The sequence below is a fragment of the Sorex fumeus genome, unplaced genomic scaffold (genome assembly GCF_029834395.1).
Source record: "Sorex fumeus unplaced genomic scaffold, SorFum_2.1 ptg000033l, whole genome shotgun sequence".
In the NCBI taxonomy this organism is placed as follows: Eukaryota; Metazoa; Chordata; class Mammalia; order Eulipotyphla; family Soricidae; genus Sorex; species Sorex fumeus.
The window spans coordinates 11,849,664-11,866,757 of NW_026606090.1; the positions used below are offsets into that span (position 1 = coordinate 11,849,664).

Below are 17,094 nucleotides of genomic sequence, written 5' to 3' on the forward strand. Positions count from 1 at the left end.
AAGCAGTGCAGAGAAGCGATCAAGGAAGACCTCAAAGAGAGAAGAGCAGCAGTGCTGGCAGATGCAGCAGAAGCTAGGAAAAGCATTCACAACGCCTGCCTGTCCTTTGCCAATGACAAGACCAAGATGACTGCCCTCTGATGTCCTGATGGATCTATCACATCGTCTAGAAGGGCAATGGAGAAGATTATCCATGACTTCTACTCAGATCTCTTCGATAGCCATGCCCACCTGCCCACATACCAAATTCTGCACGATGGATATATCGTTCCCAATGTTCTCCCTTCTGAAATCTGACATGCCATTTCTTCAGTAAAGAAGTGAACAGCACCCGGCCAGACAAGCTCAGACCCAAACACCTGAAGAACCTGCCATCAATACTCATCAATACACTGGATCAGCTCTTCACACACTACCTGTCTGAATTCAAGGTTCCATCCCAATAGAAAACCAGCAGGACTATACAACTGTACAAGAAGGGAGACATCCACGACATTGGCAACTATCTCCTGATCTGCCTGTTGTCTGTCATCTATAAGCTGTTCACTTGAGTCATCCTGAATAGGATTGGCAGAACACTAGATGAAGGACAACCATACGAGCAAGCCAGGTTCTGCAAAGGATTCAGCACCATCGACCATATCCACATGGTAACCGAGCTCACTGAGGTTTCTCAGGAGTTCAAGATGCCACTCTGACTAACGTTCATTGATTTAAAGAAGGCCTTTTATTCTATTGAGACAGAAGCGGGCATCGAAGCCCTACCCAAACAGGGCATTCAAACTCAATACATCAGGATCCTCCGGGAGCTGTATTATGGATTCACTACCAGGATCTCACCACTCTACAAGGAAGTGATCATGTCAAGAGAGGGGTTCGGCAGGGTGATACCATTTCACCGAAACTCTTCAGTGCCACCCTTGAGAACGTCATGCGAAGACTGGAATGGGAAGGAATGGGAGTGAAGATAGACAGACAGCAACTACACCACCTCTGCATTGTTGATGACATCCTTCTAATAACACCAAACATTAGCCAAGCGGCACAAATGCTGGCCGACTTCGACCGTGAGTGTGGAAAGGTCAGACTATAGCTGAAGCTCATGAAGACAATGTTTATGAGAAGCGATCTTATTCCTGATGTTCCATTTGTTCTCAACAGAACGAACATCTTCGAATGCAACAGTTATGTATACCTAGGTCGAGAAGTCAACATGACGAATGATCTGGCATCTGAGTTATGCAGGAGGAAGAGAGAGATTCAATGCCTTCAAGAGCTAAGAGGATGAAGAACCTCTGGCTCTGGGCACATCTCTTTGATTCCACTGTTTTTCCTGCATTAACATACGCTTCAGAGACCTGGGCCCTACGAAAACAGGATGAGAACGCCATTCGGGTCTCCCAAAGAGGAATTGAAAGAGCTAAACTTGGAGTATCACACTTCACTCAAGTAAAGAAAGAATCTGGAACTCCAACCTCCATCAATGATCAAGAATCAGGGATGCTGTCTTGTTTGCCAAGGCGTAAAAAATAAGATGGTATGGACACGTAATGCGATTTGAAGATGACCACTAGACTATAGCCATTACCGACTGGATTCTATGGGATGTCAAAAGATGTGTGACCGCCCACCTACTACATGGTCAGACTTCTTTGTCAAGACCCTGAATAACCGTTTGAGGCTCTTCTTATTTCTAGAAAAGCAGACACCATTGGGTCACACTAGCACATGACAGAGATGAATGGAGACATTACTGGCACCCGCTCGAGCAAATTGATGAGTAATGGGATGTCAAGCGATCAAGTGATTTTTTTTTCCTGGGCATTGTCAATGATTAAACCCAGGTTTTATGTTTGGAAGGCACAGTGATTTGTTACTGAGCACATCCTTATCCCCTTAACTTCTAAGAATCTGGCTCTAGGATGTAAATTATATTCATATTGTTGTGCAATATCTTCAGAAATTCATCTTCCCAAGTGTGCACACCAGAAAATAATTCCTCATGCATCTCCATCCCAAGCCCCAGCAACAACCATGTTCCTTTCTGTCTCTGTGAATGGGACTAATGTAGATACTTCATAGAAAGGGAATTCTATGACCTTGGTCCTCTATGACTCTCATTTCACTTGGCATACTGCCCTCAAGGCAACATACATACTGCAGCATAAGTGAGAATATCTTACCTTTCCAAGAACAAACAAAATTTCATTCTTTCTCTTTATTTAGTTGTTTGTTTGTTTGAAGGACACACCCGGTAGAGCTGGTGAACTGTTTTCAGCTCTTGTTTCAGGGGTTGCTCTTGGAGATGCTAGCAGATCACGTGGGGTGCTGACATTGGATTATATCTCTAAATACCCATGGGAGGTCCCTTTGACCTATATGATGGGCCCCATTCTTTCTCTTTTTCAAATCATAATTACAATATGATTTGCTCATCAAGTTTGACCATTTTAATACAATTCAGTATATTTTGGTGAATGTGTTCAGTTGTTCAATGCTTGTCGTGAGTCTACGTTTATTATAATTTCAATTCCAACCTCTGTACTCAGGGATCACTTCTGGCTGTGTTCATGGATCATATGTAGTACCAGGGATTCAACTAGGGATGGCCACATGCAAGGCAAGCACTGTTATCCCTGTACTATGATTCCATCCCCAGGAAGTTTCCTGTCAGGTAATTAAGGACCTCTTCCTATGGGATTGTGCGGTCTTTGTGGCCCTTACCCATGTCAAAACTTCTTTCCAACTCTGACCCAAGCTTGGTTAAAAGCTAAGCAGTGGTAGTCATGAATTAATTCTTTGAATATTTCTCATTTTCATATCTTTAACTTATGGCAGCATTTGCAGTAAAACCAGCCAACTTTGAAAGCTCAGAGAACAGTATTATGACATGTCCTAGAAGACCTTGGACAGTCAACATGGCCATTCATGAAGTGCCTTATTGTCTCCATTTGACAGGTAAGGGGTCGATCTATGTCACAGCCAATGTGTCCACCCTTCATGGAAGTATATGGGTCCAGAACAATCTCTTGATGAGCTTGAAGATGCAATTTTGTTCACACTACCTGAAAGGCAAGGTCAATGGTTTCTCAGTCTTATAAATGCCAGTTCAGTTAAAGGAACACAACCTCTCTCAGTCACATCCTTTTCCTCCTTCTTCTGGATGAATGTTCTTTTCTGAGGACAGGTAGGCACTCCCACAAAGAGAATGCAGGGATTCCAATCCTCTTTCTAGGATGAACTGTCTTACTTTAGGTCCCCAGAGGATGTTGATTAATATGTCTAATCCATGCCAAGCTTTTTTTTGAGTTGATTTTTAAAAAATCTTAACCGTAGGAGTGGAGAGATAGTACAGAGAGCAAAGCACTTTCCATGAATGTGGTTGATCCCAACTCAGTCCCCAACACCTATTATGGTCCTCTAAGCACTTCTAGCTGTGGCCCCTAAACCAAAACAACCTCACCTTACACCTAGAAATAATATTATATCAGAGATTGCCCTGAAAGTCATAAAATATTATAATGCAATGTTATTTTAGTAAATAACATTAGATATTGAAAATGGAGGGAGGCAGAAGAGCCAGTGGTGTGTGTATATATATATATATATATATATATATATATGTATATATTACCTGTTAGGGACTTTTCATTTCAATAATTACACTAGTTTTCTAGTGTAATTATAAATATATATATACATGTATATATTACCTGTTAGGGGTATTTTCATTTCAATAATTATACTAGTTTTCTAGGGCTGCTATAACATCAAAAGCTGGCTGACTTAGAACAACAGAGATTTACTGTCACAATTCTGGAAGTCAGAATCAGAAATCAAAGTGTTAGCACAGCTAGGGTCCAGAAAATTCTGCTTGTCCCTTCCGCTTCCTGCTGTTCCTTGGCTCATGGTGTAGCCATCTATCAGTCACCCGGCCTAGTCTACCAGTGTGTCTACACGTCTTCTTTGAGTGTATCTGTCACTGTTGTCAAATAATTCACTCTATTTGGGGGAGGGGGAAGATGGGGGGATATGGGTGCAGAAGGGGTTCTCCCAAGTGGTGCCAGGAGACCTTGGAGTTCCCACCAGCAATTCTTGGCCCACTGGCCTGAATGTGATGCTTCTCAGACCCTGAGATGTCAGTAATATGTAGGTCATTCAGGGGTGCAGGGGCGAGGGGCGAGGGGGCGTGGGGCTGCACTAGCAATGGTCCAGGACCATGTGGTGCCAGGGATGGGATGCATTTAGGCATAAGCCCTAAATGCAATACTATCTCCCAGCAGCCAAATTCCCTCCTTTTCAAGAAAACCAGTTATATTGATTTAAGAACCAACAAAATGGCTTCAACATCATTAGCTTTGGTGGGTGGGGGTGTGGGGGGGCGGGGGATAGTACAAAAAGCCTGCTTCCATACAAGACCTCCTTGAAGTCCTGGGGGTTAGGACTCAATATATATTTTTTACATTTGGGTTTTGAAGGCAAGGAGGGGAGAAGGGTGGGTAACAATTCAACCCATAACAGTAATATTCTAGGAAAAAGATGAGATTTGCTGAGATATCTGTCACAATGCAGAGAGAACTGTAATTATGCTATAAAAAGAAAATAAAGTGTTTTCCTTCTTCAGCACCTGGTGTCTGAACTCAGGGGCAGTGGAGCACAAAAACAGAGCAAAACAATCTTGAACTCACCCGTGGTTTGAGATTCTAACATACTGACGTTATTTAAATAATCACACCCAGTTTGGGAAACAATCATTTCAATGCTTGGAATACTTAATCACTTAATACAATATGGTAAATATGGTAAATCATTGAATACAATATGGTAAATTATGTAGAATGCTTGGTCTTGTAGAGTAGTAGGGTTAAAGTTAGAGAAGAATGAGATTCTGAAGAAGGCTAAAGAAAAAAATATATAGTTTGGAAAAAAAGGGTGTGATGCCCCCAATCATAGGACAGGGATTGTCTGATAAGATCACTCAAATTCCCACACCCAGAAGAAGGAAAATATAACTCTGGGATGGGAACTGAAAGAGACAGTGATCCTGTAGGCACAGGAAGGCAGGCACTGGTTTGGGTGGGCAATGTCAGACCAGCTCTTCACAGGCAGCTGAGACACTCTCTTCTTCCCCTTCTCTTCTTCCTTCTTCTCCTTCCTCTTTCACCTCTTCCTCCTTCCTTTTCCTCCTCCCCTTTTTCTTCCTCTCATTCTCCTCCTTCTTTTTCTTATTCTCCTTCTCCTTTTTCTCCCTCTCCCTTCTCCTCCTCCTCCTCCTCCTCCTCCTCCTCCTCCTCCTCCTCCTCCTCATCTTCTTCCATTTTTTGGACAAGGCCCAGAAGTACTTAAAGTTTACTCCTGACTCTGTGCTCGGGGATCACTCCTGGCAGGACTTTATGGCACCATGTGTCATGCTGAGAATGGAATCTGGGTCATCCACTTGCAAGACAAGTAAGTGCCTTTCCTGTTGTACTATCTCTCTGGCCCTATGAGATACCATCTTCCAACAGGACAGAAAGAACCTGGAAGAGCTTCTCCCTGCAAATGTTTGGACTTTTCCCCTTCCCTCTGTTCCCACTCAAGCTCTCCAGAGTGCTTTAGGGACCCAACAGATCTAGGACAGACCCATGGTTTCCAGGGGGTCCAGCCTAAGTCCTGTGTTGGTGCCCAGCTTCTTTGTTCAATACTCTTTTTTCCCAACTTACAACCTTATCAGGTTCACTTTTCCCTACCTGTTTGCCCTTGCAGTGGTCCTTTGGACTCCTCTTACCTCCTACTGTTACAAATAAAGCAACTGAGCTGATGTCACACATTCCCCAGCACCAAAACTTAGAATATCTTGACAGCTAACACCACCTCTGGTGTTATCAGCTTCAAAAATCTTGTCTAGTCTCTGGAGTTTCAAAGGTCTGAAAGAAAAGCAGCTACATTCCTTTTCTTGCTGATCTTCCATAGATTGCTATGGCCTCATCACCTCTTTACATTATCTGCACCCCCAAACTCTCTCATGTCTCCTTTCCTTGCTGGTCTTCCCTAGATTTCTATTGCCCCTTCACTCTTTACATTATCTTAACTCCCAAACTCTCTCATGTCTCCTTTTTTATTTCAAACACTCATTGGCAGGTTAGCTTCCTTCACAGAGGACCACCATACACACTACGCTCAAGAGAACACAAGCTAAAACTGATCACTTTCCTCTTTGTACTAATAATACCATCATTCTACAGTCCCTTGAGGTTAAAGTTACGTTAGTCATTTTTCATTTCTTCCCTTCCCTCAGTTAGCCACCTGCCTCAGATTTGTGTGAGATTTGAGAGAAGTTTCAGCATTCAAGTTGCATGGTGTTCAAGCACGCTTTAAGTGCTCTGCCAATGAGGCAATTATTAGTTAGCAATCTATTGTTCCCAGTTAATCTGTAAGAAGCCAGTTCCCGGGCTTCCCCCTTCACGTCTTCCAAAGCCATCCTTATACCATCCACCCTTTTCTGCCTGCTGCTATGTCTCCCTTCCAGCTGCACCAGAAAGGGAATTCCAAGTTTCCTTATCTCTAATCTCTGCCCGCTTTCTGAGCCATCTGAGAGAGAAGACTCCGAATGGAACGTGCACTTGGATAAGGAATGGCCAGTGCCCCCATGTGGGGCTTCCCCTATCCAGTGCCACTCTGTGTCTCCACACTTGTCTGCAATGGCCGAGTTCCTGCCAGAATTGTTAGGGAAGTCCCTGAAAAAGTCTCCTGCCTCCCCCACGTCCAGTCCTTTGTGGATCCTATACTCACAGTCTGAAAGTGTCTTAACCTCCAAAGGTCGTGTTTATTTCTGTCACTTCCTTCTCTGAATCGCCACTGCCTCGGGCTTGTCTCTTATAGAAGGAGTCTCCTCATGTTTTGTGCCTTACTCACCGTTCGTGCTTTTTTTTTCTTCTGCACTATCATATCTCAGCCAGTGTTTCATAAGTAGAAGTTACTCAATAAACATTAGCACCGTAGCACTGTTATCCTGTTGTTCATCGATTTGCTCGAGCGGGCACCAGTAACGTCTCCATAGCGAGACTTGTTACTGTTTTTGGCATATCGAATATGTCATGGGTAGCTTGCCAGGCTCTGCCATGTGGGCGGGATACTCTTGGTAGCTTGCCAGGCTCTCTGAGAGGGAGTAGATTACATTAACAAAACAAATGGGAAGTCTATAATCTTATTTCATTCTCTAACACAAAGTGGAAAGTTTATGTAATTGATGTCTACTGGGGCTGGAGGGATTGTTCAGCGGACAGGGCATTTAGTTGATGAAAACTGGACACCTTTCTCCCTTGAAGATGAGAGACACCTTTTCATTAACTTGAGATCTAGTCTCCAGCTGGGGAGATATAGTGTAACGTATGTAATGATGGGTCTGATCTTTGTAGTTTCAAACCCCAGCCAAACATCTCAGCAAACCTTTTCACCAAATAATTGACCGGTGTGAATTACATTATTTCTAAATATGTATGCTTGCCTTTCAAATTCTAATCTATTTCCCCTTACTTCCCCCAAAACTTGTGTTCAGTGTCTTATCCTATTTGGCCCAAATTTAACTGCCCCCATCTACAGAATGTTGGTCTGTTCTCTGCTTTCAGATAGGATCTGTATCCGGGACTCCAAGCTCTTCAGTTACAAGTCTCATGAGAATGAACTGATAAGTAGCTAGAAGCAGAGCAACTGTGCCTACCCAACCACACTACCTCAGAGGGTGCAATTTGGAAGTTCAAGCCAGAAGTGTATATCGAAATGCATGAGTTTACAATGGCTTCACGAGAGGTAACATGCTTACCAGCCCCTGGTGGAGTACTACATAAGAGAAAGGGAATTATATGTGGATCAAAGGAACTTGATTAAAGTATCTTTTGATTCTTTTCATTTGGTAAGATGAAACCTTCTTAAAGGCCACGATGACAGCATAAAAAAAATGATGCAGGTTATATATCAGAACTATGTAGAAGGCATATTTATTTCATGAGAGTGCCTCTAAACATTGAAGAACAAGCTTATTTTTTTTTTTAATTTTTATTAGTGAGACACCATGAGGTACAGTTGTAGACTTACAAATTTTTGTGCTTGGGTTTCGTTTATACAATGATCAAATACCCATCCCTCCACCAGTGCCCATTTCCCACCACCATGGATCCCAGTATCCCTCCCCCCCCCAATCTTTCCCCCATTCCACCCTGCCTCTGTGGCAGGGCATTCCCTTTTGTTTTCTCTCTCTTATTGGGTGTTGTGGTTTGCAAAAGAGGCAATGGGTGACAATCAGATTTGGTCTATGGTCTACTTTCAGCATGCTTCTCCCATCCTGGGAGGATCCTCACAACACCCTTTATTTGGTGTGCCCTTCTCTATCTGAGCTCCCTTTTCCCCTAACATGTGTAGCTGGCCTCCAACCCATGGAGCAAAATTCGTGGTACTAATCATGGCCATTCTCGGGTGTCAGTCTCCTATTTTGTTACTTTATGTTCTAAAGATGAATGCAATCTTTCTATGTCTATCCCTCTCTTTCTGACTCATTTCGCTTAACATGATATTTTCCATGTAGTACCACTTGTATGTAAATTTCATGACTTCCTCTTTTCTAACAGCTACATAGTACTCCATTGTGTAAATGTACCAAAGTTTCTTTAACCAGTCATCTGCTCTCGGGCACTCAGGTTTTTTCCAGATTCTGCCTATTGTAAAGAGTGCTGAAATGAACAAACAAGTGCAGATGTCATTTCGACTATACTCTTTTGCCTCTCCAGGGTATATTCCCAGGAGTGGTATTGCTGGGTCAAATGGGAGCTCAATTTCTAATTTTTTGAGAATCGTCCATACTGTTTTCCAAAAGGGCTGAACCAGTCGGCATTCCCACCAGCAGTGAAGGAGGGTCCCTTTCTCACCACATCCGCGCCAGCACCGGTTGCTTTTGTGAAGAACAAGCTTATTTTGAAGGGGCGGGGGAGATTAGCCCTTCAATGACTGTCCCGTGCTAGAGAACAGCCCATCTGTTCCATAATGGCTTCTTATAATTACTTTCTTCGGCTTGTTTATACATTAGGGATAAATTAGATAGAGATGAAAGTGAAAGGGGGTAAAGAATGCCTCTTAGGAGCTCAGTCTCCTGAGACAGGGTTTCCTACCTCAGGACCTCACAGAAAAGTCTAGCCTGAATCCTGGAAGTCAAGCTGAGGGTTGACCTTTCATATGCTAATGGACATGCACCCTCCTGAAACCGCTCAGCAATTCTGCACAAATTACCACCTACCTCCTGGTTGACAACCATCTTGGGTAAATTCACTTTTGTTGGAGTCAGATGAAATCTAGCTGGGGTTCTTGCTAGTTTGTTCAAATGCCTTCCCCTCGCTATGGAAAGGGAGTGAAACAGCGCTCATCTGCCAGCCACCTTGTGAGAAGGGCAGCATGAGGAGTGGAATGCCACAGTAGAGTAGCTAGACCCCTCTTGGACCTCAGTTGTCTTCTCTGTAAAATGGGCATAAAGCCATTTCAAGGTGCTCCTATACCTTCCTTGAGAAATGATAACAGCCAGGAGACATCAGACACTGGCTCATGAGGGAGTGTCTCCACAGACATCAATCCTCAGAGCTATTTGTCTTTTCTCCTCTCCTCACTCTCAGCCCTGTTGTGTCAGCTTCTTGCCACCTCGGCGCGGGCACCCCAGATCACAAGGAGAAATGTGCAGGAAGCGGGAGGCAGACCCAGCCTTTCTCCTAGCAGCTGTGGGGAAGCCCCCAGTTCCTGATTGTGCACTAAGAGGCAGTGGACCACATCTGGATAGAGACACATTACCTGGGGATGGGGATGGAGAGACTGGCACTTCGCCTGCACCCAGATAGGCACCAGGTAGCTCCAGGGGACCTTGGCTCCCTGGAGGAAACTCCCAGGTCAAGGTGCAAGCGGGTTTGGTGGCAGGCGGAAGGGAGGCGACCGACTAGGTCATAGGCTGTCCTACTCTCAACTCAAGGATTTTTAGCCCGGGGACTCTGCGGACCTCTGCTTCTGCTTCAGGGAATGAGTCACCGGGACACACAGGTATAATATGGGTCTGCGTGTCCCGGGATACCAGAAGCCCCGCGCTCCCCGCTCCAACCCTTACATTCCGCATCCCGAAAACTGAAGTTCCGAGAGAGGAAGCAATCGGCCTGGAGTCCGGAGAACAGAGCTGGCCCTGAATCCCGGCTGTCCCCAGGAGCTGGTAGACTATTCTCAGCCGTTCTCTCCCTCTCTCGGGCGCCACCCTCCTCCCACCAGCCACCGCAATCCAAGACCGTCACGGTGCCCACCGCGCTGCTCTCCCAAGTCACCTCGGATGCGGGAACCCTCCTGACCCCCGCCCGCCCCCCCTCCCGGGTCCCGCGCGTCTCCTTTCCTCCTTCCAGAAGCCCCTCAACCCCTCACCCCACCGCAGACCCCACTCCCGGGTCACCTAAGAGCCAGCATCACGGAAGGGCGGCACGTAGAATACCTTGCCGGGCATTGTGGTCAAAAGCTGGCTGCCCACACCGAAACTCGCCCGGGCAGAGCCGCGCTTGGGGAAGGGGTGCAGGGGGGTGGGGGTGGGTGGGAGGGAACTCTGCTCGAGGTGTCCGGGGGTGGGGGGGTGGGCGGGGGGTCAGGCGGCGCCAAGTCTCGGGCTCGGGGCGGGGCTTTGCGGTGGTGGCGAGCAGGAGCGGGAGCGGGGGGCGGGGTGAGGGGGCGGGGAGGGGAGAGGGAGGCGGGGACCCCGCGCCGCGAGTTTGCCGGCTCCCGGGCGCAGGTCGGGGTGCGGGGCGGCCGGCGGACTGCGGAGGTGCGGCGTAACCGGAGGCGGAGGGGGCGGAGCCGCGCTCGCAGCTGCCACCCGGCCGCGGGGCCCCGGCAGACGCCACCCGGCCGCGGCGGGCCCGCACGGCGCGCACACGCTCTGCAAACAATGCTCCGGGGCGCCCCGCGGCGCGGCTGCAGGCTCGGCGACCGACGGCGGGACGCAGGGCGCGCGGCCCCGAGGTGAGCCCGTCACGCTTTCTGCCCGTTCCGCCTCTGTTTCTTTTTTTTTTTTTTCCCCTCCTTTTTCTCGGTCTGGCAAGCAGCAGGGTCGCAAGGGGGGTCGGGGGGAGAAGAGCTTTGGAGGAGCACGGCGGGTCTCCCCACGGGGAGGGGAGTGGGTGGAACGCCCCTGTCGCCAACTCCCGGGGTGACAGGCGGGGCGCCCCTGGCGGAAGGTGGAGCGGCGGGACCGCGTGCGCCCGAGGTGGCGGCGCCCCAGCCCGGGAGCACCCGGGCGCACCCGGGATCCGGGCGGCGGTGCTTCCGAGTCTTCGGAGGATCGCGCTCTCGGAATCGGGGGAAACTTTCCTTCGAGTTCCGGCAGGGGACGGCGACTCCGGGGCGGCTCGGTGGGGGCAGGGGACAGCGCTGGGGGACTGCTGGCGTGGACGCTTCCTTCCCGCCCGCCCGGAATTACTGTCAGGGAAGCCGAGGCGGCCGGGCTGCTGGCTCGGCGGGCGAAAGCCGGCTCGTGTCGTGTCTGTGCAGCCCGGCTTGGATGCCAGTCCCCCGAGCCTCCGGAGGGGACGGGAGGATGCCTTTGCCCTGAGCCCTGGCGGAACCCGCTAGTAGGCGATGCGTTCTGCGAGCACGTTCTGTACCTTTGCTTGTACGCTGCCCCTACACACACACACACACACACACACACACACACACACACGCACACACGCACGCACGCACACACACACACACACACACACATGCACACACACACACATGCACACACACACACGCACGCACCCATTTGGGATCTTTCCACTTTTCCAGTGCCGCGAATGAGACCCGAGGCAGGGCCTGCGCACAGACAGGGTCTGCTACTCTCAGGTGAAACTCAGCCTTCTTGCACAGTGCCCAGCGCTTGGCTCAGCCCAAAGACCGCGCAGGGCGCAGGTGGGGGGAGTTTTCCAGACTCCTGACATCTTTCCACTGGCCTGAACATTAACCCCTTTCGGTTTTGAGTTGGATATTGGGCAGGGAGCCCTCTGCCCTTACTTGGCTGTCCCTGGGGTCCTGTGGAATTTGGGTGCCTGCCTTCCTGGCTGGTTTGGATTGTAGTTGGAGCTAAGCCTTGACTGCTGAGGTGGAATGACAGCATTCAAGAAGGAGAAAAAAAGTTGGGTGCGAATATTGTGATTGTCATTTCTTTTGTGTGAAGGGGACTGTGAGTAGGTTGAAGTTTTTTTCCCCCTTTTTCTTGTTCCCTGGGCCACCCCTTTGAGTAGAGTGTTGAAATCACTGTAGTCACATGCGCAAGTGTGTAAATCATGTCCCTATATAGTTCCTGTTCTTGGGGTTGTATTCATTATAAATAATTCTAGATGGTCGCTCTCTGGAATTCTGTTTCTTCAGGGTAAAGCAAGAGCAGGGTTTGACATGCAGAGGGTGGGGCCTCTGAGCCTGGCATAAACCGGTGCCGATTCTGCAGATGCTTTCTGAAATGAATCTGACAAGGGCCAGGGGATCTGACAGCTCCCGTGTTGCACACAGTAGCCCGCAAATCTAGTGCAGAAGTTTGCAGAGGCAAAGCGATTTTATCATGACTGGGACCTGACAACAAAAAGGCTGCGGATCCCTTTTTAATCTTACCCTGCAGCCTCCCACTGGAGGGGGAATTTTGCATAATTCTGGGGGCTGGCTCTCCTCTGAGGTAAGTTGTGTGGGCTGGGAAGTTGACATTCTCAGCTGAGGCAAGTGGGCACTGGTAGGCTCGCTTGGCTCCCCACTACCACACTGCTCGGTGGGCGCCCCTTGTGTTTCCCCTCATCTCCCCCCAAACAGCCAGGATGGCATTGTCCTTCCGGGCACAGAATGGCTCTAGAAGGGGAAAGTTATAATGGGGGGGCATAGGGGAACCCCAGCCACCAAACTGCTTTCCTGACCCGACCCGTAGTGAGATGTCCTTGCCGCCTCTGAGAGGCCAGTTTCCACAGGATGCGTTGAGTCCGTGGGGAAAAGCTGAGAGCTTCATTCTGTTCAGAAACACCCCCCACAAGTCCTTGGAGCCAGTGGGGTTCACCATCAGAGAACTCTGCCCTGTCAGAGCTGAGGAGGTGAAAGCTCATAAGACTGCCTGAAGGAGTTCTGAAGGAAGCTTCAGCTTGCTAGTGTCCCAGAACCTGTAGCACTAGTGCTGACAGAGATCTCCAGCTTTAGTGGGGGTGTCAGTCATAATGGGGGCATGAAGGTTAGCCAGGGGGCCCCTGCACTAAGCTCTGCTCCCCACCCTCCCTCCCCATAACTGTTTGAGCCCAGGGTTGCATGTGAAGGAGGAAATGCTCTGAGGCTATCCAGGACTGCCTCTGTGACTGATAGCCCGAGGAAGTGGTTCGCTGCCCGGCTTCTCGGATAGTCCAGCCTTATAAGGCACTTCAGCCACCGGGGAGCCCACTCAGAACTGGTTACAAGCTGCTTCTGCGTGGGAGCTCCTGCCTTGTTTGCTGGGGCCAGGAAGGTGGAACAGACTCCCACGGTGCCACCTGTACCAAAGGACCTACTTTCTAATCTCAGGCAGGCATATGCCATGGCACTTGCCCTATTGAATCCCCAAATGCACACAACTTTCTCTCCCTTCTGCTGGTTAGCAGCATAACCTAGAGCGCTGTGGCTGTGGGGCCTGAGATAGGAAAAATAATAATCCGGTTCATCCTATGCTTATGTCCTTGTCTGGTGAATTTAGCAAGCAATGAACCTGCTACATGAATATATTTACACACACACACACACTCAAAACATTTGTGTGTGTGTGTGGTTTAACTGGTAATCATCTTCAAGAGAGGAATCTCAATAATGGTTGCTAAAAGACTCTAATAATGGTTGCTAAAAGACAATGACTTATCTTTTATTTTAGGGCTCACTTAGCTTCAAGATGCAGTGAGGGATGAGGAAGAGAGCTCACGCACTTGCCTAGCATGTGGGAGACTCTGAGTTTGATCCCTTGCACCACATGTTTTCCCACTCCTGCTCCAGAGTACCGTAGGGCATAGCCCTGGTGACCCCAAACACAAACTTTCAGGCTGACCACTAAAGGTGGCTCAGATTACCAAAAAAAACAAGATGCGCCAGCACTCACCATTCACTTGGGAGGGAAAAAGAGGTAAATTTAGCTTCAGCCCTTGTTGAATAAGCACCCCTGGTGGGGAATGTGGGATAAGAATGAGAGCATTTCCTGCAAGGATTCTGAAATGATCCTTGGAATTGTGAGTCTTTCCTAGTTAGCCCTGTTGATAGTTTCGAGCAGACGTTCTTCAGAACCACAGTGCATGCTGGTCTGCAGGTAGAGAAAGGCTGAAAAGAACTGAGTTAGAGACCGACAGCCTCCGAGGAAATTCTCATGGGAGTAAAAGGAAGCACAAACCTCAAGGCAGAATCATCCCCCATTTAACACTGACTCCAGTTTGTGTTGATTAGGTCACGTTCAAATGTGAACTATCACTACTCTGTGCTGGGGTTAGCTTAATGTGAATCTCTTCCCCTGAGTCTGAATTCTCAGCGGGGAGTTTCTCCTGAACACTCTCCTTGGTAGAACACTCAAAGGAGGAAAAAGGAGCTTTGGGCTTCCAGCAACTCTGCACTCAGTGGCACTCCAAAGGGTTGTCCACAAAGTTGATTTCTTTCTGTAGATTCACCAGACTCATGTGTGGATGACTGTTCGTTTCTGTCACTGTCATTATGTCGACATCTGGAAAATGAGGATGGCAGTGTCCCGGGCAAGGAGCATCCACTCAGGTTAACCCATTCTGCACCTTTGAGCCCCTCGCAGGAATGAGTAAACTAGGTTCCATGTTTCCATTTTGCTCTTGGACTAACTCAGCAAGTGACTCCACATACCCCCAGGATGATCCCTGGGACAAATAACGGTGGTGATGGTCCCCTCCCAGTGTCATTCTCTCCACTTCCTGGTGCCACGGACCTGCAGTCCTCTGAGTTCCTCTCCACTTCTGCCTTGCTGCCCCAGCTCTCTGGAGCTCACTAAACACTGGGTTGAGTAACATGTCTTAAGCAAGGGGAGGGGGCAGATTCCTGAGATACCAGCCAGGCCCCTGCCAAGGTGAGGGGGAGCGAGCCCGCCCACACATCTTCCCTTTCTCCTTCAGTTTGATCATCTGCATAGACTCCAGTGCTGGTATCAGGGCCCAAGCTTGTCTCCCCTGCCATGTCATTCTTGATTAAAAATGATCTCTTGGGGTCAGAGAGATAGTGCAGTAAGTGCTTTCTATGCCAATGGTCAACCAGGGTTTGTATCCCAGGCACCCCAGATGGTCTCCAAGCACCATCAGGAGTGATCCCTGAGCACAGAGCCAGGAGTAAGCCCTGAGCTTCACCAGGTGTCCCAAATCAAACACACACACACACACACACACACACACACACACACGGTAACGTCTCTGGAAAGCGCTTCTCTGCTGTGATTCCTGCCGCACACACCTTTTTTTTCCTGGCATCATGTCCAGCCTCTAGAACCCTCATGTCTAGCAATGCCTGAGGGGTCAGTCTTCTCATCTCAAAACTCTAGGTGATTTCTTCCTGTCACGGTCACGGTCACGGTCACTCACGGTCACGGTTCTCCCATTGTTCATCGATTTGCTCGAGGGGGCCCAGTAAGGCCTCCATTGTGAGACTTAATTGTTACTGTGTTTGGCATTTCAAATACATCACGGGTAGCTTCTTACTGTAACTGACCCAAACCTTAAAATGCTGAGACTTTGAGGTGCAAAAATGTCTCATGCTCTCCGCTCACAGAACAGAGTTCTGTTTTGTTTGTGTAGCTTGTGATAAGGCCACAGCTCTAGAGAGTGCCAACTCTATGACAAGTCGGAATGAGTGGGATGAGCCTACAAAGCTTTACCTTTGTTGGTCCTTGCCTCCTTCCTCCTCTTGACTGAATTTACCCTGCCTCATCCCCAGGCTGGGGAGTTCCCTCCTCAGTCCAGTGCTCTGCTTTTCAGGAATCCTTTCTGCAACCCGCTGCTGCCTGCCACCAGACGCCCCCAGAGAACCAAGTACAAGATGAACCAGGACCCCATCGGCTCAAGATGCAGCAGGCCATCCCACTGAACCCCGAGGGCCTGAAAATGTCTGCGTGCAGTGAGTTTGTGGAGCACATCTGGAAGCCCGGGTCCTGTAAGAACTGTTTCTGCCTGCGGAGTGACCACCAGCTGGCCCCTGGCCTGGCACCGCCTCCTCGCCTGGCCCCCAGGCCTGAGCTCTGCCGCCTGGAAGATGAAGGCGTGAACTGCTCCCCCTACTCCAAGCCCACCATTGCTGTGAAGCCCACCATGATGAGTTCCGAGGCCTCTGATGTGTGGACAGAGGGGAACATGAGCTCCGATGTCTCGCAGGTAAGGCTGACTAAGCGTTGTGGTATTTTTACAGGGGCTGCTCCTGTTGTAACACTTGGGGACTGGCCGGTGGCCAGGGCGGGCTGTTAGAGCAAGCCTCCGGCGGGATGCTTTCCCAGCCGCCTGCCCCACGTGTGCCCCTTCCTCGAGGTTATATAAGGGCACACTACTCTGAAGTAGCTGGGGGGTGGGGGAGAATGAAAAAAAAAAAGTCTTATCCGCCCTAGTAAATACACACCCAACTTAGCAGTTGTGCGTGACGAATCCCTCCCAGTCCCCATCCCTCCAATCCTCGCCCCCTTCTCAGTTGATTTTAAAGCACATCTCAGGCATCGCTTCATTTCAGTGTCTCCTTAAAACACAAGGTCTCTATTAAAAATATAGCCACAATACCTTTGTCACAGTTAAAGGTTTTAAACAAAAATTCCTTATCCTCATCCAGTTCCCAACTACTGTCCATATTTTCACAGGGTAGGATGGGGGGATTATTGGCCACATCTGTCCCTGCACCATGCTTGGAGTACTCTCAGCAGTGCTCTGGGGAACATGGTGTGAGGTGTGGAATCCAGGGCTCCAACATGTAGAGAATATTCTTCAGGTTGTTGAGCAATCTCCTGGACCTCTATTTCCTTTTCTTTCTTTCTTTCTTTCTTTCTTTCTTTCTTTCTTTTAAAAATAACCTTTTTTTTTTGTTTTTTCTAGTCTATGGCCA

The 17,094-nt window shown here is 48.7% G+C and overlaps 1 protein-coding gene across 1 annotated transcript in view; it reads left to right on the forward strand.

Moving 5' to 3' along the window:
* Positions 1–10,784: 10,784 nt before the first annotated feature.
* Positions 10,785–17,094, forward strand: part of PRAG1 (PEAK1 related, kinase-activating pseudokinase 1) — a 55,367-nt gene continuing 49,057 nt past the window's right edge. The window contains exons 1-2 of the mRNA XM_056116618.1: positions 10,785–11,004; positions 15,990–16,382. Of these exons, the coding sequence (XP_055972593.1) occupies positions 16,077–16,382 (306 nt within the window). The 5' untranslated portion in view covers positions 10,785–11,004; positions 15,990–16,076. The remainder of the gene's footprint in view (positions 11,005–15,989; positions 16,383–17,094) is intronic.